The 22,715-nt window shown below is 40.4% G+C and overlaps 1 protein-coding gene across 2 annotated transcripts in view; it reads right to left on the bottom strand.

Annotated features, from left to right (window-relative positions):
* Positions 1 to 14,299: 14,299 nt before the first annotated feature.
* Positions 14,300 to 22,715, bottom strand: part of MND1 (meiotic nuclear divisions 1) — a 70,768-nt gene continuing 62,352 nt past the window's right edge. For both annotated transcript variants that reach the window (XM_019025087.3, XM_055385103.2), the window contains exons 7-8: positions 20,397 to 20,441; positions 14,300 to 14,641 (exon numbers count right to left, since the gene is read on the bottom strand). In XM_019025087.3, the coding sequence (XP_018880632.1) occupies positions 14,535 to 14,641; positions 20,397 to 20,441 (152 nt within the window). In that variant the 3' untranslated portion in view covers positions 14,300 to 14,534. The remainder of the gene's footprint in view (positions 14,642 to 20,396; positions 20,442 to 22,715) is intronic.

Genomic DNA, 22,715 nt, shown 5'->3' with positions numbered 1-22,715 from the left:
TCATTTCTAAGTCAGTTGCTAGGAACTCAGAACATAGTTTCCCATAGAAACAATTTTAGACGTGGTGGTTTAGATTTCCAGATATGGCCAAAGAAGCCTATTTAGTCCTAAGTAATTTTACTAAAGATAACCACCATGTATAACGATACTTTTTTATAAGAAAATATTTCCCAACTTCTAAGTTGCAATTGCAATTTCTGTAACTCCTCTTCCCTTGCCCTAGAAGGTGTGCAGAATGCCCTGACTTCCAGTAAAGACGTACAGAGGCAGGTTGGGAGGTGGTAGTGGGGTGGGCAGGGAAAAGTAGGCTCTTTCAATGCAAAAGTAAGGACTCTGAGATGGAAGTGAACTCTGGTGGAGTCTGGGCCCTGCAGGGCTGTGCGCCTGTGCCAGTAACCTCCGCAACTATACATTGAGGATGTATCTCTTTCTAGTAGGAACTCACTAAATGTTCAGAATGATGTAACTACCTTCTATTGATCACATACTCTATATACTAGAGCACAGAGTTAATTGCTGTATCTACCTTATTTCTCTTAATTCTCCAAGCATGCTCAACGTCTGTGAGGCCAATTGTTATCTGCCTTCAAGAAAGAGGACACGAGCTGGGCGTGGTGGCTCATGCCTGTAATCCCAGCACTTTGGGAGGCCGAGGCGGGAGGATCACTTGAGTCTAGGAGTTTGAGACCAGCCTGGGCAATGTGGTGAAATCCCATCTCCAAAGAAAAAATACAAAAGTTAGCCGGGCATGGTGTCATGTGCCTGTAGTCCCAGCTACTCAGGAGGCTGAGGTGGGAGGATTGCTGGAGCCTGGGAAGTCGAGACTGCAGTGAGCTGTGATTTTACCACTGCACTCCAGCCTGGGCAACAGAATGAGACCTTGTCTCAAAAAGAAAAAAAAAAAAGGACATGAATGAAGGCTTAAGAATGTTAAGTAACTTGCCTAACTTTATATAGTTAGAGCCAGAACTGGAACCCAAGCTGGCTTTACTCCAAATCCACTTATTCTATACTCTTTTCCAGAGATTTGAGGAACATTTCCAACAGCTTATTTAGTTTCCCAGTTAACAGCTTTAACTAAGGCAATAATCATCACCTGCAATGAATGGACTGGATTAACTCATTCAAGAAATATTAAGTGCCTTCTATGTGGACCATTCAAGGAGGAAAGTGCTAGAAATGTAGTGGATACAAGACATCCAAACATGAACACTTGGGTAACTTTATGCAGATGACCAGTGCGAGAGGAATGTACATATCTTACATTATTATTTAGTTCAGAGTAAGAGCTGAAGGGTGGTTTCTGTGACCTGGAATTATCACAGAAGGCCTCATCAAGGAGGTTGGACTTAAGCTGTGCCTTGAAGAAATGGGTTTAGATAGAGGGCATGCCTGATGGAGGGCTCACAGAAGCACATTTGCATGCTAATGATTTTTAAAATTTAGAGTGGAAGTTGAAAATACTGGGGCCAGAAAGTGCAGGTGTGATCGTGCCACTGCACTCCAGCCTGGATGACAGAGTAAGACTCTGTCTCAAAAAAAAAAGTTAACTTTTCACATATTTCAACAGAATATTTAGAAGCAGTGACAACTATATTGCAATGTTAACAATGTTATAATAAGGTCACTTTAGGAGTAAGGTGGTATGTTGGAATTAAATATATTTTGAAGGGACAGATGGCCTTGAAAAGAAGGTGATCCTCCCACCTCAGCCTCCCAAGTAGCTGGGACTACAGGCGCACACCACCACACCAGGCTAATTTTTATATTTTTAGTAGAGACTGGGTTTCACCATGTTGGCCAGGCTGGTCTCACACTCCTGGGCTACTCCTGCCTCAGTCTCCCAGAGTGCTGGGATTATAGGTGTGAGCCACTGTGCCTGGCCCATACTGTCTTTTTAAAAAATTTTGTTCTAAACAAAAATTTATTTATCCTACCTTCCTGCTGAAGATATAGCACTTTCAATTATGGTTATGCAAAATAATTTTATTCCCTGAAGCTGTGTTACATCAAAGATGGACACTTTTCCAAAAAAGAAGTTATTTTTCTGGATCTTATTAAGGTAAGCATCGTTATAAAAACTATATTTTTATCTGTAACAAACAAACAGACAGGCCTTTTTGATCCTTGTACACATAAACATTTTGTTAGGGTACTTAAAGGCAAAATAATTGTTCCAGTTGACCTAAGAATCAAATCAAATCTAAGCAAGTTAAATTCAGTCAGGTGTGAGTTTCCAGAGCTCACAGGAAACACATGCAAGCAAGAAGTACATTTACTTAAACACAGCAACAACCACAACTGAACAGAAAAAAAACCACACATCTGTTCAATTTAAATGAGTTAAAAGTTCCCATAGTTACTTTTCAAAATGTTGTGAGAAACATGATGCCTTCCAAGTTCAGGCTTGCAAAACAGCTCACCCTTTCTGCATCAGATTCAGTCTCCAAATTGGTAACTTATATTCTAAAGAGGTTTTCCAGAAAGCATTTGGGATTTAACTTTAGAAAGCCAATTTTTTTTCTTTCATGAAACAGTGTCTCGCTCTGTCACCCAGGCTGGAGTACAGTGGTGCGATCATTGTTAACTACAGCCTTGACCTCCTAGGCTCAAGCGGTCCTCCCACTTCAGCCTCCTGAGTGGCTGGGATTATTATAGGCATGGGCCACCATGCCTACTTAATTTTTGTATTTTTTGTAGAGATGGGGTTTCACCATGCTGGCCAGGCTTGTCTTGAACTGCTGAGCTCAAGTGATCTGCCAGCCTTGGGTTCCCAAAGTGCTGAAATTACAGGTGTGAGCCACTGCGCCCAGCCTAGAAAGCCAATTTTTAACCTAAAGACATATAAATATTCATTAGAAATTTTCTTCTGCATTAATTAATTCCAACTAAAAGGCAGGTTTTTTTTTTTTTTTTTTTGAGACAGAGTCTCGCTCTGTCGCCCAGGATGGAGTGCAGTAGCGTGATCTCGGCTCACTGCAAGCTCCACCTCCTGGATTCACACCATTCTCCTGCCTCAGCCTCCCGAGTAGCTGGGACTACAGGCACCCGCCACCACATCCGGCTAATTTTTTGTATTTTTAGTAGAGACAGGGTATCACCGTTTTAGTCAGGATGGTCTCGATCTCCTGACCTTGTGATCCGCCCGTCTCAGCCTCCCGAAGTGCTGGGATTACAGGCGTAAGCCACTGCGTCTGGCCAAAAGGCAGGTTTTTTTTGTTTTTGTTTTTGTTTTTTCTTTTTTGAGATAGAGTCTTATTCTGTCACTCAGGAGTGCAGTCGCATAATCATGGCTCACTGCAGCATTATACTCCTGGGTTTAAATGATCCTCTTGCCTCCCGAGTAGCTAGAACTACAGGCACACACCAGTACACCCACATAAATCCTTTTAATTTTTTGTAGAGACAGGGTCTCATTTTGTTGCCCAGGCTGGTCTTTAACTCCTGGGCTCAAGCGATCCACTTGCCTTGGCCTTCCAAAGTGCTGGGATTACAGGCGTAATCCTCCGCACAGGACCCTAAAAGGTAGTATTTTTAACAAATTTTATTTATTTATTTATTTATTTATTTATTTTGCGACAGAGTCTCACTCTGTTGCCCAGGCTTGAGTGCAGTGGCGTGATCTCGGCTCACTGCAACCTCCGCTTCCCAGGTTCAAGTGATTCTCCTGCCTCAGCCTCTGGAGTAGCTGGGACTATAGATGCCTGCCACCACACCCGGCTAATTTCTGTATTTTTAGTAGAGACAGGGTTTCACCATATTGGCCAGGCTGGTCTCGAACTCCTGACCTTGTGATCCGCTCACCTCGTCCTTCCAAAATGCTGGGATTACAGGCATGAGCCACCGCGCCTGGCCGATAAATATGTTTTTTATAATAGATACCCAGCTCATTTTATATAAATCTTTTTTTTTTTTTTTTAAGGAGTCTTGCTCTGATACCAAGGCTGGAGTGCAGTGGCACGATCTCAGCTCACAGCAACCTCTGCCTCCCGGGTTCAAGTGATTCTCCTGCCTCAGCCTCCGGAGTAGCTGGGAGTACAGGCATGCACTACCAGGCCCGGCTCATTTTTGTATTTTTAGTAGAGATGGAGTTTTGCTATGTTGGCCAGGCTGATCTTAAACTCCTGACCTCAGGTGATCTGACCACCTCGGCTTCCCAAAGTGCTGGGATTACAGTCATGAGCCACTGTGCCCAACCCACAAATCTTTTTAATAAAAAACTTACTTAAGAGTTTATTTTTGAAACCCGTTGGAAAAAGCAATTTTAAAAGTCCTCAAAGCCATTACCTTTCCTCTTCTTTTCTATAAAATTCAGCTCTGTCTTACATCTCACATTCCTTTTAGAGGATCAATTCTTTCTGAATATGGACTCTTTTCTTCTTTTTTGTCAAGGAATTCATCCTTAGATTTCCCACAAATGTGCAAACAGATATATTTAGAAATGTTCTCTGAGGCCAGACAAGGTGGCTTATGCCTGTAATCCCAGCTCTTTGGGAGGCTGAGGTAGGAGGATCACCTAAGCCCAGGAGTTCAAGACTGGCCTGGGCAAGATAGGGAGATCCCCATCTCCACAAATAATTTAAAAATTAGCCAGGTGTGGTGGCATGAGCTGTGATCATGTCACTGCACCTCAGCCTGGACAACAGAGCAAGACCATATCAAAAAAAAAAAAAAGAAAAAAAAAGTTCTTGAAAATATTGTCTGAAATACCATGAAACTGAAAACACACCAAATGTTCATCAATTTTGGTTTAATAAACTACAGTATATCTTTTTTTTTTTTTGAGACAGAGTCTCGCTCTGTCCCTCAGGCTGGAGTGCAGTGGTGTGATCTCAGCTCACTGCAAGCTCCACCTCCCAGGTTCACGCCATTCTTCTGCCTCAGCCTCCCGAGTAGCTGGGACTACAGGCACCCACCACCACGCCCGGCTAATTTTTTTTGTATTTTTAGTAGAGACGGGGTTTCACCGTGTTAGCCAGGATGGTCTCGATCTCCTGATCTCGTGATCTGCCCATCTCGGCCTCCCAAAGTGCTGGGATTACAGGCGTGAGCCACTGCGCCTGGCCAATAAACTATATCATTATGAAGAAATACTATATAGCAAGTAAGACAAACGAGGTAAATCTATGACTAATATGTGAAGATGTCCAATAATCATTTTATTGACTGTTTTTTGAATCAGGGTCATTAATTTATTTCTTATATTTTGAATGGAAGTCTCTGTTGCCCTGGCTGGAGTGCAGTGGCGTGGTCATGGCTCACTGCAGTCTTGAACTCCTGGGCTCAACTGATCATCCCACTTTGGCCTCCCAAAACTGCGATTACAGGCATGAGCCACTGTAACTGGCTCAGTAACAGTTTTAAATGAAAGATAAAACAATGTTGACCAATATGTACAGAATGATCTAATTTTTGTTTTTGTTCTTGTTTTAAAATTATAGTTAAGTATCTTTTTTTTTTTTCCCCTGAGATGGAGTCTCACTCTGTTGCCCAGGCTGGAGTGCAGTGGCGTGATCTCGGCTCACTGCAACCTCTGCCCTCCAAGTTCAAGCAATTCTCCTGCCTCAGCCTCCTGAGTAGCTGATATTACAGGCGCCTGCCACCGCGCCTGGCTAATTTTTTGTATTTTTAGTAGAGACAGGGTTTCACCATCTTGGCCAGGCTGGTCTTGAACTCCTGACCTCGTGATCCACCTGCTTCGGCCTCCCAAAGTGCTGGGATTACAGGTGTGAGCCACCGTGCCTGGCCTATAGTTGAGTATCTAATTTAGAGACCAAATAGTCCCAGTGCTACATAAATTGTTTTGGGACCTATGAAAGGAAGGAAAACTTCTAATAAATATATATGTGTGTGTGTGTGTGTGTGTGTGTGTGTATTTTAGATGGAGTCTCGCTCTGTTGCCCAGGCTGGAGTGCAGTGATATGATCTTGGCTCACTGCCACCTCCGCCTCCCTGGTTCAAGCAATTCTCCTACCTCAGTCTCCCTAATAGCTGGGATTACAGGTTTACACCACCACGCCTGGCTAATATTTGTATTTTTAGTAGAGACAGGGTTTCACCATGTTGGCCAGACTGGTCTTGAACTCCTGACCTCAGGAGATCTGCCCGCCTTGGCCTCCCAAAGTGCTGGGATTACAGGCGTGAGCCACCGCGCCCGGGCTCCACTACAGTTTTATGAGTAATATTAGCCAATGCAAATGAATAAGAGAAAACAATTAGAAGGATAAGATTGAAAGAGAATTAAAACTATGTCCATTTGAAGATTATGCCTGGAAAAAGATTATACCTGGAAAAAGACAATATATCTGAAAATTTTCAGAGAATTAATCATAAAATAAACAAGAATTTAACAAGAAGCAGAGTATAAAAGTAATGTGCAGAATCAATAGGCTTCAGATACATAAATAAGGCTAACTAGGAGAAAAAATGGAAGAGAACACCCCATTTAGAATGGCAACAACAACAACAAAATACTTAGGAATATATATGAGAAATGTGAAAAATCTACATGAAGAAAATGACAAAACTACCAGAAAAAATAAAAATGTACTTGAACAAATAGAAAGGCATCCTTTCTTCTTGGATAGAATGTTTCATCATCATCAAGATATCAGTTCTGCTTAATTTATAAATGTAATACAATCTCAATAAAAAATAGAGCTAACTTTTTTTTTTTTTTAAGAAGAGAAGAGGAGACTTTATTTCTTAGGATTACAGCCTCAAGGCAGGTATTTTTCCTGGAATTAGAAAGTTGAAACTAAAGTTTGAGCTCAAGTCAGTTTGTCAACTCAGAACGAAACTGTGACTTAAAGGAGAAAGCATGCTCGCGTCCCTCTAATACATGAACTCACTACCTTATAATCCTATTGAGACAGTCCTACTTACCTCTAGCTGATTTGCTGCCATATGGAATGAAGACTTAGGGTTGCCAAATCATCCAGTTTCCAAAAGAAGCTGAACATCTCAATTTGCAAGTGACATTTTACAGTCTGAATATATTTGCAACTAATTTAAATGAAAAATAAAATACATTTTGGGAAAAATAAAATACATCTTGCAGATCATATCTACTTCACAGGCTGTTTTTGACCTTTCAGGATTGGTAAACTTTTTCTGGAAAGGGTCAAATAGCAAACATTTTAGGCTTTGTAGGCCACTACCAGTCTCTGTCCCATATTCCTGTTTATTTTTATACCATTAAAAAATGTAAAAAGACAGTAAAAATAGACCTTGGGTTTGGCCCTCAGTGTGGTAATTTACTAATCTTGGTTAACAGAAACCATTAGCCTTGAGATTCAACAATGAGTACCTTGGAAGGAGACAGCAAGCCACTTCCATCTCTGACCTCTATCTCTCAGTTATTATTATTTTTTTTTTTGGAGTCTCGCTTTGCCACCCAGGCTATAGTACAATGGCATGACCTTGGCTCACTGCAACCTCTGCCTCCTGGGTTCGAGGATTCTCCTGACTCAGCCTCCTGAGTAGCTGGGATTACAGGCGCCCACTAGTACACCCAGCTAATTTTTGGATTTTTAGTGGAGATGGGGTTTCACCATGTTGGCCAGGCTGGTCTTGAACTCCTGACCTCAGGTGATCCGCCTGCCTTGGCCTCCCAAAGTGCTGGGATTACAGGTGTGAGCCACCGTGCCCGGCCTTCTCTCACAATTTTTTTTTAAACTTATGCTGGGATAAGTATAATATATAGATTCACTGCAGTGGGTCATTTTGTAATGCAGTGCTTTTTCTTTCTGGCAAATAAACAATATCCAGAAGCATATCCTGAAAGGGAGTTTATGCATAATATTGCGATGTCATCCCACCATCTGTCACATTTTAACTGCTCTTACAGATGATACCATATCAACTGAAAAATGTTTTCTAGATACTTTACTTCAGTCATGGCTCTCAAAAAACGGTATTATCAGATTTACAATTTAGACTTTTCTGCTCAAGAATTATTAGGGTGGTTCTTGCTTCTTGGCTGGCAGCTATACTCATTTCCTTTTTTAACCCTTTAAAGAGAATCATGTTTCTGTTTTTCTTTAGAGACAGGATCTCATTCTATTGCCCAGGTTGGAGTGCAGTGGGGCAATTATAGCTCACTGTGGCCTCAAACTCCTGGGCTCAGGTGATGCTCCTGCCTTAGCCTCCTGTTAGCTGGGACTACAAGTGTGCGCCACCACAACTGGCTAATTTTTTTTTTTCATAGAGATGGGGTCTCGCTATGTTGTCCAGGCTGGTCTCAAACTCCTGGCCTCAAGGGATCCTCCCACCTGCCCTTACAAAGCACTGGGAATTATAGGTGTGAGCCACTGTGCATGTCTGAAAATCATGTTTGATAAAGTAAAGAACAACAGCTTATATTTCTGAGACAGGCCAAGAACTGTATCATCCCACTAGATTAATGATGTGGTAAACATCAGGAGAAAAGTCTTACCCAATTCGTCCTTACAGAGTGCTTTGGTCCTGGTCTAACCTCAGAACAGACATTTCACGGATTTGATCTGGCCTTGGACAACTGTGAAACTTACCAGGAGACTGTAAAAACTTTTTAAGAATCCCTTAAGATAGGACAGATATTATTTGAGATTAAAAAAAAAAAACACATAAAAGAGGTTGAGAAGATGCCTTTTAAACTTCACAATTCATTGAAAAGACACTGGGATTATCATTTATAGCATGATTTACCGAATCAGATTTGGTCCTGGATAACTTGTAATATGATTCTAGGTCTACCCAAGTTGTCCTAAATCTTCAAATCAGTAACAAAACCAACCCAAGACTAAGGATTACCTTGAGCTTAGCTAGACTCATGCTCCTGGGCTGCTGCTTTTTTTCTTTTATTTATTTATTTATTTATTTATTTATTTATTTATTTATTTAATTATACTTTAAGTTTTAGGGTACATGTGCACATTGTGCAGGTTAGTTACAAAGGGATATAGAACTGGAAATACCATTTGACCCAGCCATCCCATTACTGGGTATATACCCAAAGGACTATAAATCCTGCTGCTATAAAGACACATGCACACGTATGTTTATTGCAGCATTATTCACAATAGCAAAGACTTGGAACCAACCCAAATGTCCAACAATGATAGACTGGATTAAGAAAATGTGGCACATATACACTACGGAATACTATGCAGCCATAAAAAAGGATGAGTTTATGTCCTTTGTAGGGACATGGATGAAATTGGAAATCATCATTCTCAGTAAACTATTGCAAGAACAAAAAACCAAACACCGCATATTCTCACTCATAGGTGGGAATTGAACAATGAGATCACATGGACACAGGAAGGGGAATATCACACTCTGGGGACTGTTGTGGGGTTGGGGGAGGGGGGAGGGATAGCATCGGGAGATATACCTAATGCTAGATGACGAGTTAGTGGGTGCAGCGCACCAGCATGGCACATGTATACATATGTAACTAACCTGCACAATGTGCACATGTACCCTAAAATTTTTTATTTATTTAAAAGACAGGGTCTCACTATGCTGCCCAGGCTGGCCTCGAATTTCTGGGCTCAAGCAATCCTCCCACCTCTACCTCCTCCGTAGCTGGGTGATATGGTTTGGCTGCGTCCCCACCCAAACCTCATCTTGAATTGTAGTTCCTATAATCCCCACTTATCATGAGAGGGACCCGGTGAAAGGTCATTGAATCATGGGTCAGTTACCCCCATGCTGCTGTTCTCGGGATAGTGGGTGAGTTCTCACAAGAGCTGATGGTTTTACAAGGGGCTTTCCCCTCTTTTGCTTGGCACTTCTCCTTGCTGCTGTCACGTGAAGGACATGTTTGCTTCCCCCTCCGCCGTGATTGTAAGTTTCCTGAGACCTCCCCTGCCATGCTGAACTGTGAGTCAATTAAACCTCTTTCCTTTATAAATTACCCAGACTGGGGTATGTCTTTATTAGCAGCGTGAGAACGGACTAATACAATGGGACTACTGGCACAGGCTACCATGCCTGGCTTCCTGCCTTCTTAACTAGTATCTCGAACTTCAGGTGAGAATAAACTCAAATACAGCTCTTAAAGATTAACAACAGTGATGGACAGGAGCAGGTAAGTCAGCTGTTTAACAGAGAGCCAGTGGTTAAACACAGCCAGCATTAAAGATGAAGTTATGTAAAGGATGATGAACTGTATATTAAAAACAAAGACGCCAAATACTGAAGAGTGATCACTCCCTAAGTACTTCACTACATTTTACAGTTCCCTGTGCTGTTGAGTTTTATTATCTACCGCATCTTTATGATGGAGGCACTACATAATGGTGTGCTGCCGAGCATCTCTTCCCCTTCTCTACTGGCATCGCACTGGTAACCTCAAATGGGCTATGCTGGCAGTACTTACACCACGCAAGTAGGCAAACACTATAAGTCAGCTTCCCTCTTCCAGACAGCCAGCTATTAAACACTTAGCAGCACACTGCTGGCTAAAGAAGATGCTACAGCCTCTGGTTAGCTCATGTATAGACCCCCATCTCACTCACTCTCGTGCTAGCCCTATAGAGAACTAAATTCTTAAAAGTTAGCTAAATATTAAACAGCATCTTTTAGAGATCATTAGAAATGGTTTCTTTTTTGAACACACGTACCTCCTTTCTAAACAAGTATCTTTTATAATAATGGCAAATTGGGCCTGAGAAGTTTTGGAATTCCCACGATTAGTTTTAGAAAAATTGGTTATTTTTATTTTTTGTCTTCTGTCTCTTACATCAAATACTTTCTCTTGTCAGAAGAGCTGTTGCCTAAGGCAACATAAACTGGCCTCATGAACAAAGATAGGCCAATTTGCTCCCCACCAACCTCCAGGAAGTGATTAAGTAGGCCCAGAGCAACTCCATGCAATACAAAGGCCAGATTCACTAACAAATGGTTTGGATGCCATTTGGGTCATTTCAGACATATGGAGTATTTCACTCCAGTTACTTAAAAGAATATCAAAATTGGACAATGTAAAAAAAATAAGCATGTGTGTAAAGGGCATTACATACATTTTGATTTTATTTCTTTAGATGTGGAGTGCCTGCAAATTATCTAAATAGCCAAGCTGAACTATAAAAAGATATATACATGGGATATGTCATTTTTAACCTACTCTTTTTTAGATAGCTGAAAAAAACCCTAAAATTCTACATAGCTGGTGATGTGTGCTATACAAAGACAACTACAGTCATCCACTGTTTAACAACAGTGTCAAGAATAGACTACATATATCATGGTGGTCCTATGAGATTATAATGGAACTGAAAAATTCCTACCACTTAGTGACATTGTAGCTGCGGCAATGTCTTAGTGCAACACATGACTCATGTGTTTGTGGTGATGATGGTGTAAACAAACCTACTGCACTGCCAGCTGAATAAAAGTGTGGCAATACAAGTATGTATAGTACGTAATACTTGACAATGATAATGACGATGTTACTGGTTTATGTATTTTCCATGTTTTTAGAGTGTACTCCTTTTACTTATTAAAAGAAGTTCGGCCGAGTGCAGGGCTCATGCCTGTAATCCCCGCACTTTGGGAGGCCAAGGTGGGCGGATCATCAGAGGTCAGGAGTTCGAGACCAGCCTGACCAACATGGAGAAACCCCATCTCTACTAAAAATACAAAATTAGCTGAGCATGGTGGTGCATGCCTGTAATCCCAGCTACTCAGGAGGCTGAGACAGAAGAATCGTTTGAACCCAGGGGTCGGAGGTTGCAGTAAGCTGAGATCGTGCCATTGCACTCCAGCCTGGGCGACAGAGCGAAACTCCGTCTCAAGGAAAACAAAAACAAAACAAAACAAAACAAAACAAAAAGCTCACTGTAAAACAGCCCCAGGCAGGTCCTTCGGGAGGTTTTCCAGAAGAAATTCTTTTCATAGGAGATGGCAGCTCCATGCACATTGTTGCTCCTGAAGACCTTCCTGTGGGACAGATTGTGGAGGTGGAAACAGTGATATTGGTGATCCTGACCCTGTGTAGGCCTATGCTAATGTGTGTGTTTGCCTTGGTTTTTAACAAAAAGTTTTTAATTTTTTTTTTTTTTTTAGTCAGGGTTTCACTCTGTCATTCATGCTGGAGTCAGTGGCATGATCTCACTCAATGCAACTTCTGACTTCCAGGATCAAGCGATCCTCCCACCTCAGCCTCCCGAGTAGCTGGGACTACAGGTACGTACCACCACACCCAGCTAATTTTTATATTTCTTTGTATAGGCAGGGTTTCATCATGTTGCCCAGACTGGTCTCGAATTCCTGGGCTCAAGAGATCCGCCTGCCTCGGCCTCCCAAAGTGTTGGGATTACAAGTATAAGCCACCACACACAGATAATTTTTTTTTTTTTTTTTTTTTTTTTTGAGACGGAGTTTCACTCTTGTTGCCAACTGGAGTGCAGTGGTGTGATCTCGGCCCATGCAACCTCCGCATCCCAGGTTCAAGCGATTCTCCTGCCTCAGCCTTCCCGAGTAGCTGGAATTATAGGCCCCCGCCACCATGCCTGGCTAATTTTTTCTTTTTTTTTTAGTAGAGATGGAGTTTCACCAGGTTGGCCAGGCTGGTTTCGAATCCCTGACCTCAGGTGATCCACCTGCCTTGGCCTCCCAAAGTGCTGAGATTACAGGCGTGAGCCACCACACCTGGCCTCAAAAATTTTTAAATTATTTTTAATATTTAATTTTTATTAATAAAAATATTTTTGTACAGCTGTACGTTTTAAACTAAATGTTTTACAAGAGTCAAAACATTTTAAAAATTTAAATTTATAAAGTAAAAAATTGTAGTAAGCTAAGGTTATTACAGGAAAAAACTTTTATAAATTTAGTGTAGCCCAAGTGTACAGTGTTTACAAAGTCTAGAGTAGTGTGTAGTCATGTCCTAGGCCTTCACATTCACCCACCACTCACTCACTCAGAGAAACTGTTTTTTTTTTTTTTTTTTGAGATGGAGTCTCACTCTGTCGCCCAGGCTGTAGTGCAGTTGTGCAATCTAGGCTCACTGCAACCTCTGCCTCCCGGGTTCAAGCGAGGTGTGCCATTTTTATCTTTTATACTGTATTTTTTTTTTTTTTGAGACAGAGTCTCGCTCTGTTGCCCAGGATGGAGTGCAGTGGTGCAATCTCGGCTCACAGCAACCTCTGCCTCCTGGGTTCAAGCAATTCTCGTGCCTCAGCTTACCTGAGTAGCTGGGACTACAGGTGCGCGCCACCACACCTGGCTAACTTTTTTTATTTTTAGTAGAGACAGGGTTTTGCTATGTTGGCCTGGCTGGTCTCGAAGTCCTGACCTCAGGTCATGCACCTGCCTTGGCCTCCCAAAGTGCTGGGATTACAGGGCGGTCCTATACTGTGTTTTTACTATATTTTTTCTATGTTTAGATATGCAAATACTTACCATTGTGTTACAATTGCCTACAGTCTCCAGTACCATAATATGCTGTATAGGCTTGCAACCTAGGAGCAATAGGCTATACCATCTAGTCTAGGTGTGTAGTAGGCTATACCATCTAGCTTTATGTAAGTACACTTTGTAATGTTAGCACAGTGACGAAATGGCTTAATGATGCATTCCTTAAAACATATCCCCATTGATAAGTAACATATGACTGTATATCATCTTATAAAAAGTGCATAAGTCAGGACAAATGGCCATGCACTTGTTCTTTCCAATAGAAAGTTATCAAAAACTCAAAAGAAAAAAGTAGTTTTCATGTCTGAGGAATTACTACTTAACTAAATTTGAGGAATACCAACTTTCTGTATTTTTTTCTGTGGGAAATTTGCAAAGATAATGCAGAATACTGAGTTCAGTCACTGTTGGGAAATAGGGGAGCAGCCATTAGGATTTTAAAGGTTATTTCCAAGCATTTAGGTGTGTGTATATGTATGATGGATCCTTCAAATACACTTTTTTTTTTTTTGAGACAGAGTCTTGCTCTGTTGCCCAGGCTAAAGTACAGTGGCACAATCTCAGCTCACTGCAACCTCCACCTCCTGGGTTCAAGCAATTCTCCTGCCTCAGTCTCTCAAGTAGTTGAAATTACTTTTTGTATTTTTAAGAGAGACGGGGTTTTGCCACGTTGGCCAGGCTGGTCTTGAACTCCTGAGCTCAAGTGACTGCTCCTGAGCTCAAGTGAAGCTGCCTGCCTCGGCTTCCCAAAGCGCTGGGATTACAGGTGCGAGCCACCATGCCCAGCCCAAATACACCCTTAATAGTTAATATTAATATTTAAACAAAACTAAAGCATTATCACGTCATGGTTTTGATCTTAAAAAAAAATCATTTGTAAATCCGCCTGGACTGAGATGGATGGATTTTTATTGTCCTACTTTGATGAGCACTGGGGGGATATGGTTATCATCCTGCTTTTGATCTACCAAAAGGGGTGAAGAACATCTGCATTTTACACTTTATTTAACATTAATAAAATGATAAACACAGTTACAGGCAAACGACAGTTCAGTACACTTAGTTAGATAATAGTTTAAAATTTACATATTCACAAGCTTGTACATCCTTCACCACCATGGAATATTTTAGTCTATGTAGTCAAAGTCTTCTGGAATTCCAAAAGTTCTATCAATTTTATTTTCTTCAAACCCAAATTTTCTTTTGGCCCAAGATTTTATTGCGAATATGTTATCTATAAAGAAAATTGAGAAATAATTTTGAGAAAAACACAATCATAAAACATTTCAAGTATAATTATCTTCATTGTTCTTTTACTTCCTTCTATTAACTTTCAGATATATCAAAATAAGGAGTTTTCTGTATTTTTAAGAGTAATGGCAACTAATTAAAAAGTACTTAAGGCCAGGTGCGGTGGCTCATGCCTGTAATTCCAGCACTTTGGGAGGCCGAGGCAGGGTGATCATGAGGTCAGGAGTTTGAGACCAGCCTGGCCAATATGGTGAAACCCATCTCTACTAAAAATACAAAAATTAGCCGGGCATGGTTGGTGGCAGGCACCTGTAATCCCAGCTACTCGGGAGGCTGAGGCAGGAGAATCGTTTGAACCTGGGAGGCGGAGGTTGTGGTGAGCCGAGATCACACCATTGCACTCCAGCCTGGGCAACAGGAGTGACACTCCGTATCAAAAAAAAAAAAAGTATTTAAATACTATTTTGAACAAGTTAATAGATCTCATATTTAAAAATTCTGTAAGCTGCTTGCTGCTAAATACCAGACTTAAGAATAATAGAAAAACAGGGACAGGTTAATGGTGTCTCTTCTACATTTCCACAGCAGAGGCCAGGACTGTTGCCTCAGGAATTAAAGTTGCTCCTATTCCCAAAGGGAACACATTCTCTCCAGACCCTTCTTCCTGTCCTACAGACAGTAATGGCTTCCAGACAATCAGGCCAGCACTAGGGAGAGGGGGTGGGGAGCAGGGAAAGGGGTTCTCTTAAGACTAAGAACAGAAATGTCCTCAGCATCTCCTGGGGGGATTTAAAATGCATTAACGACTGAAAAAAAGTGGTATGTCTACTTCAAGGGATTTATCCCAAGGAAATAAAACAAACTGTGTACAAGGACTTTTGGTCAAGGGTCTTTATCCCAGTGCCATAATAGAAAAAATAAAAGCAATCTAAATGTCTACTCATCAGGAAGCTAGTGAGGGAGGCAGGACCGTGCCAGTGTGCTCACAGTGGCTGCACTAGGGAGGGTGGGAGGAACAGTGGATTTTTTTTCCTTTTTTTTTTTTTCTCCCCTTGAGACAGGATCTTGCTTTGTCTCCCAGGCTGGAGGGCAGTGAGTGGTGCAATCTCAGCTCACTGCAGTCTCCACCTTCTAGGCTCAGGCAACCCTCCAACCTCAGCTCCATGAGTAGCAGAGACAACAGGCGTGCACCACCATACCCGGCAACTTTTGTATTTTTTGTAGGGATGAGGTTTCACCATGTTGCCCAGGCTGGTCTTGAACTCCAAGCCCAAGCAATCCACCCACCTCGGCCTCCCAAAATGCTGGGATTACAAGTGTCAGCCACTGTGTCCAGCCTTTCTTTTCTTAATTTCATACATTTCTTTAATGTACATACACAACCTTTATGATGAAAATGTATTACACTCACAGAAAAAATAATGGTATAAGATTTTATAGCTTGTCAGAGTATTCTGTAAAATGTTAAACACTCTATTAGTAGTGATAATGAAGTAAAGGGTTAGAATAGGTTCTTCTGGAATGTTATGGGCTGAATCATTTCCCCCCAAATTTGTATGTTGAAGTCCTAGCCCCTACTACCTCAGAATGTGACTATATTGAAACAGATCTTTAAAGAGGTGATCAAGTTAAAATGAGGTCATTGGGGTGGGCTCTAATCCAGTAGGATTGGTGTCTTTATAAGAAAAGGATCACGAGGTCAAGAGATCGAGACCATCCTGGCCGACATAGTAAAATCCTGTCTCTACTAACAATACAAAAAGATTAGCTGGACATGGTGGCGTGCGCCTGTAGTCCCAGCTATACCAGAGGCTGAGGCAGGGGAATCGCTTGAACCCGGGAGGCAGAGGGTGAAGTGAGCAGAGATCGCGCCACTACACTCCAGCCTGGCGACAAAGCAAGACTCCGTCTCAAAAAAAAAAAAAAAAAAAAAAAAGAAGAAGAAAAGGATTGGCTGGTTGCGGTGGCTCACACCTGTAATGCCAGCACTTTGTGGGGCCGAGGCAGGCAGATTGCCTGAGGTCAGGAGTTCGAGAGACCAGTCTGGCCAACACGGTGAAACCCCGTCTCTACTACAAATACAAAAAAAATTAGCCAGGCATGGTGGTGTGCGCCTATAATCCCAGCTACTTGGGAGGCTGAGGCAGGGAAATTGCTTGAACCAGGGAGGTGGAGGTTGCGATGAGCTGAGATTGCACCACTGCACTCCAGCCTGGGCGACACAGCAAGACTCCATTTCAAAAAAAAAAAAAGGAAATTTGGACACATTGAGAGACACAGGAAAAACTGTGAGAGGACACAGGGAGAAGGAAGACCTACAGAAGAAACCAAACCTGCCAACATCTTGATCTTGAAATTTGATCCTCCAGGATGGTGAGAAAAATTTCTGTTGTTTAAGCCACCCTATCTGTGATGTTTTGTTGCGGCATCTCTAGCAAACTAATACATGGAGTTTCATCACTTTTTAAAATATTTTTTCTATGGAAGTTTATTTCCAAGTATCAAATATTGATAAACACCTTTCTGGAATGAATTTTATGGAGAATACTATTGCATCAAATAGAATAATGTTAACAAAATTAACTTCTTTCAATCAAAGTGTTATGGAATGTCAACAGATATTAAAATGATCTTTACTCTTTGTAACAATCTAAAATGAATCTTTACTTTTCCTAACAACCTAAGAGAGAATGTTAAAATAACACCATAAGATATTCTAGGATAATTTTTACCAGTCTCTGCCCAACCAGTACATTCTTGCTAATCACATCCAAATGTTATGTCTGCTGCTACATAAGACAAGTATCAGGTGCACTGCAGGTATTACAGAATGTGAAAAACCTATGCCTTCAAGTTGACATAAGAGTGAAAAAAAATAATTTATTACTAAACAATTACAAAGTGATAGGTGTCTCAGAGAGAAAAGGCCAAGTCTTATGTGTATAGCTTACAGGATAGGCTTCATGAATACAGAAAGATTTCTAGGAAATGAGAGAACAGATACAACAATGTAGGAAGCTTGCAGGGAACAAACTTCAAACCTGGATCAGAAATGAGAATGAGGCACCAGGGTAAGACTATTGAACAGCCTCTACAGGAAGAATTTCCTGATTCATAGGAGGATAAGAAACCATTTCATTATAAACATTCAAAGGTTAAAAGCAAGAAAAAGAACAAATAAAAACCTCTCCACAACAATGCCTAATGGACCAATTCAAAGAAGACTCTGATTAAACATTTCTTTGAGCTACTGGATGTCGGCCTTCAAGATAAAATGTCACTGAGAATCTTGATAGTTCATTCTCTGTCAAATAATTTCCCTATTTAATGTAGAAATTTTTATAAATGGATATAGAATAATTTTTTTCTTTTAAAGAAACAACCTTAAGACTGGCAGAATTTCTGTTTGATTTATATGGTGACACAGCAAAGATACCTATAGGAATAGGATGGGCAATATCATTTGCAATGAATCTAGATTGGGCCCTCATAACACCTGTCCCTCTTCACTCATTAAGATTCCTCTCATATGTGTTTACAAAAACCTCACCATCTTAATTATTAAGCAAGGTTTCATATGATATAATTGAAGTCACACTTAAAGTGTATTTAATATCATAAAACATTTAGATGTGGCATTTCTATACTTAGACTCTGAGGTAATCTCTCATCCTATAGAACTGAGATACTGAATTGTTGAACAGTATATATTCTCAATTCTAGCTACATTTTTAAGGGCTTTTTTATTTTCTTGAGACAGTGTCTCACTCTTGCTCAGGCTGGAGTGCAGTGGCACCATCTCAGCTCACGGCAACCTCTGCCTCCTGGGTTCAAGCAATTCTCCTACCTCAGCCTCCTGAGTAGCTGGTATTACAGGTGTGCACCACCATGCCTGGCTAATTTTTGTATTTTTAGTAGAGACAGTGTTTCATCATGTTGGCCAGGCTGGCCTCGAACTCCTGACCTCAAGTGATCCTCCTGCCTCAGCCTCCCAAAGTGCTGGGATTACGGGCATGAGCCACCACGCCCGGCCAGGACTTTTTAAAGTAAAAATAAAGCAAACTTTCTTTCTATATGATAATTTTAATATGAATATTAAAACAAACTTTAAAAGCTATATGATAAGTAAGACTGCAATTTCATTAAAAAAACAAACTAAAGGCCAATTATATTGATTTTACCAATCTACCTAATTCTAAAATAGACTAGGAAAAAAATAATTCTTATTACTGTTTTCTTTTTGTTTGTTGTGAAGGTGGCGGTTTTCTGAGGTGTGATGCTTTCTCTCTTATCTCTGTCTTTTCATAACACATTAAGCTGGAAGGAGTAAGTTGTAACTTTAAATGGAAATATGGTTCTTAACAGCTGTTTCTGCTGTTCTAAAAATATCTTTCTTCCTCATGGTTTTAAAAGTCCCAGGTTCTTCTGCAGCTAATAGGATAGGAAAAAAAAAAAAAAAAAGCCATTCCAAATGTTTTTCCAATTATAATTTTGGAAGTTTATGATCTATTGGAAAACATGAACTTTTTTAAGAGAAGAAAAGGAAAAGGGGAGTATTTATCTACGTGTCCAACATGGTGCTGAAGGGCTTACAAACTGTCTTTTTTAATCCTCCCAAAATGGGAGGTAGGTATTATTTATCCATATTGAACAGATGAGGAAGTAGGCTGAGAGAGGGTCAAGAGGTCACACAGCAAGTAAGGAGAACAGCTTGGATTCTCTTCAAAGCCACGTTCCTCCCACTACACACACATGCTGCCTGTGCCTACTGTGTGCTGAGCCTCTTTGTTGAAAATACTGGGGGAAATCACCTTGGATTCGTATCTTATTTTTTAACCTAAAAATCCACATTTATTTATACTTTGTGGGACACTTACTTCATGTCAGTTTGCTGTTTCACCCTCTGTTCTTATCACTAAAGCATTACCTTACTTAAGAAATAACTTTGTAATAAATAAAACTGCAATTTCAGAAAAAAAAATCCGAAAGGCCAATTTATTGATTTTACCAGTCTATTTAATTCTAAAATAGAGTAGGAAAAAAAAATTATTATATTTTTTGTGTGAAACAGAGGCCTGGACAGGGAGTCAGAGAAACCTGGCTCCAGCGTCTGTTCTTCCAGTGACTAATCGCCTTTGACTAAACATAGTCATTTTAAGTCCAGCCAGAATAGTTGGATTATAATTCCTGTTCTGCTGTCTGACACATGTGAGGCCTTGGACTCCTGAGGGTCTTAGTTTTGTCTCCTAAATTAGGGATAATAATCATATCTACCTCACAAGATTATCATGGAGATAAAATGAGAATGAACCATAGACATTACAATAACTGGCAAATAGTCCTCAACAAACCTTAGCTATTATTATTATTATTATTATTATTAGCAAGATGATAAATCTTTAAGATTTCATTATCTTAAAAGTGTATCTTACATTAATGTATATGAAAGTTAAGTGATTAGCCCAAGTGACTTATCTTGGGAAAAGTTGCACAAAAGTTAAACTGGAAGCAATCATTAGTTTTACAAAAATATCTTATGCTTTACAAAATGACTCATAAGATTATAAAAAAAACCTTAAACAACTGAAATGATTTAATATGTAAACATCTGAGTAATGCATACATTTTTCATTAACGTCCTTTCTTGAACAAAGCTAGCACAAGGTATCTGAATTTCACGTCGCAGTAAGTGTGAAGGGAGTTTAGCTATAGTTTATCAGCATTATTATAGTACATACCAGTCCATCTGTTAGCAGCTTCTTTGGCTACTTTATTTGCTTGGCCTGAAAAAAAATTATATATATAAAATGAAATGTATTTATATATATATATATACAAAATTATCTTTAGCTATGTATACATTTGTATTTTTTCATATGAACAAAATTTTTATAAAATTTATGTATAAAATGGCTATGAAAAAAGCTGAAATAGTGACATAATATTGTATTTTACAAACTCTTGCAAATTCCCAAGGAAATTTAGGGAGTTGCAGTAACATTAGTAATTAATGGAAAGTCAAAGTGAACAATTTCCCTTTCCTAAGTGTCCATCATCATTGTACTTGCTCCTTTAAAGACAACATGTAAGTTTAAATGAGATGTTTTTCAAACAACTCACCATACCAAAATACAACAAGTTAAATTTAATGATAAGAATTTTACTATATAGGCATTATAAGACCACAATAAGTGTGACTCTAAAAAAAATTTTAGGGATAAGAAAGTAATCTCATAGCGGGAAGTATTTACTTTTACTTTAGAGTTAAATACACATCGTGCTATCAAATGTATCTGTATGTATATTATGTACTTCGAGTTACTCTGCACAGCATGTAACAATGCCATGATTAATGGGGCATTAACTATTACTTACAATGACGGCATTTTTAATTGAAAGATAATTTATATGTCACAAAATTCAGCATAGTAAACTATATAATTCAGTAATTTTTATTTATTTATTCACTTATTTAGGGACTGGGTCTCACTCTGTCTCCCAAGCTGGAGTACCATGGTGTGATCATAGCTCACTGCAGCCTCAAACTCCCGGGCTTAAGCAATCCTCCTGCCTCAGTTTTCTGAGCAGCTGAGACTACACGCATGCGCCACCATGCCCAGCTCATTTTTTATTTCTTGTAGAGATAGGGGTCTTGCTATGTTGCCCAGGTTGGTCTCCAACTCCTGGCATCAAGTAATCCACCCCATCTTGGCCTCCTAAAGTGCTGGGATTACAGGTATGGGGCACCATGCCTGGCTTTCAGTGGTTTTTATGATAGTCACAAAATTGTACAACCATTACTACTATTTAATTCTAGAACATTTTTTCATCACCCAGAAAAAACCCTTGTGCCCCTTAGCACTCACTCCACATTCCTTCTCCCTCTGTCCCCTGGCAACTACTAACCTAGTTGCTGTCTTTTCTCTATGGATTTCCCTTTTGTGTACATTTCATATGAACGAAACATACGATATGTGGTCTTTTAGGTCTGGCCTCTCTCACTTAACACAATGTTTTCAAGGTTCATTCATGTATCAATACCTCATTCTTTTTTATGCGAAGTACTATTTTACAATTTGCTTATCCATTCATCAGCTGATGGACATTTGGGCTGTCTCTGCTAATACGAATAATTTTTGTGTGGACATATTTTCAATTATCTTGGGTATATATTTTGGCGAAGAGATAAATTGTTTGCCAAAGTGGTAGCACCACTTTATAGTACCACCAGCAATCTAAGAGTTCCAGTCTCTCCACATTCTCATCACTTATTATTTTCTATTTTTTTTTGAGACGGAGTTTTGCTCGTTGCCCAGGGTGGAGTGCAATAGCGCGGTCTTGGCTCACTGCAACTTCCACCTCCCAGGTTCAAGCAATTCTCCTGCCTCAGCCTCCTGAGTTGCTGGGATTACAGGCATGCGCCACCACACCCAGCTAATTTTGTATTTTTAGTAGAGATAGGGTTTCACCATGTTGGTCAGGCTGGTCTCCAAGTCCCAACCTCAGGTGATCCGCCTGCCTCGGCCTCCCAAAGTGCTGGGATTACAGGCGTGAGCCACCATGCCCAGCCTCATTATTTTCTATTTTTACATTATAGCCATCCTAATGGGTGTTGATATGGTTTGGCTGTGTCCCCACTCAAATCTCATCTTGAATTGTAACACCCACAATTCCCACGTGTTGTGGGAGGACCCCAGTGGGAGGTGATTGAATTATGAGGGCGGGTCTTTCCTGCCCTGTTCCCATGATAGTGAATGAGTCTCACAAGATCTGATGGCTTTAAAAATGGGAGTTTCCCTGCACAAGCTCTCTTCTCGTCTGCCACCATGTGAGACGTACCTTTCACTTTCCACCATGATTGTGAGGTTTCCCCAAATACGTGGCACCATAAGTCCAATAAACCTCTTTCTTTTGTAAATTGCCAAGTCTCAGGTATGTCTTTATTAGCAGTGTGAAAACAGACTAATAGAAGTGTGAAGTAGTATCTCACTGGGGTTCTGATTTGCATTTGCTAATGATTTTGTGCATCTTTTCATGTGCTTATTGGCCATCTGTGT

Source organism: Gorilla gorilla, chromosome 3 (genome assembly GCF_029281585.2).
Source record: "Gorilla gorilla gorilla isolate KB3781 chromosome 3, NHGRI_mGorGor1-v2.1_pri, whole genome shotgun sequence".
NCBI lineage: Eukaryota > Metazoa > Chordata > Mammalia > Primates > Hominidae > Gorilla > Gorilla gorilla.
This window is presented reverse-complemented; position numbering and strand designations above follow the sequence as displayed.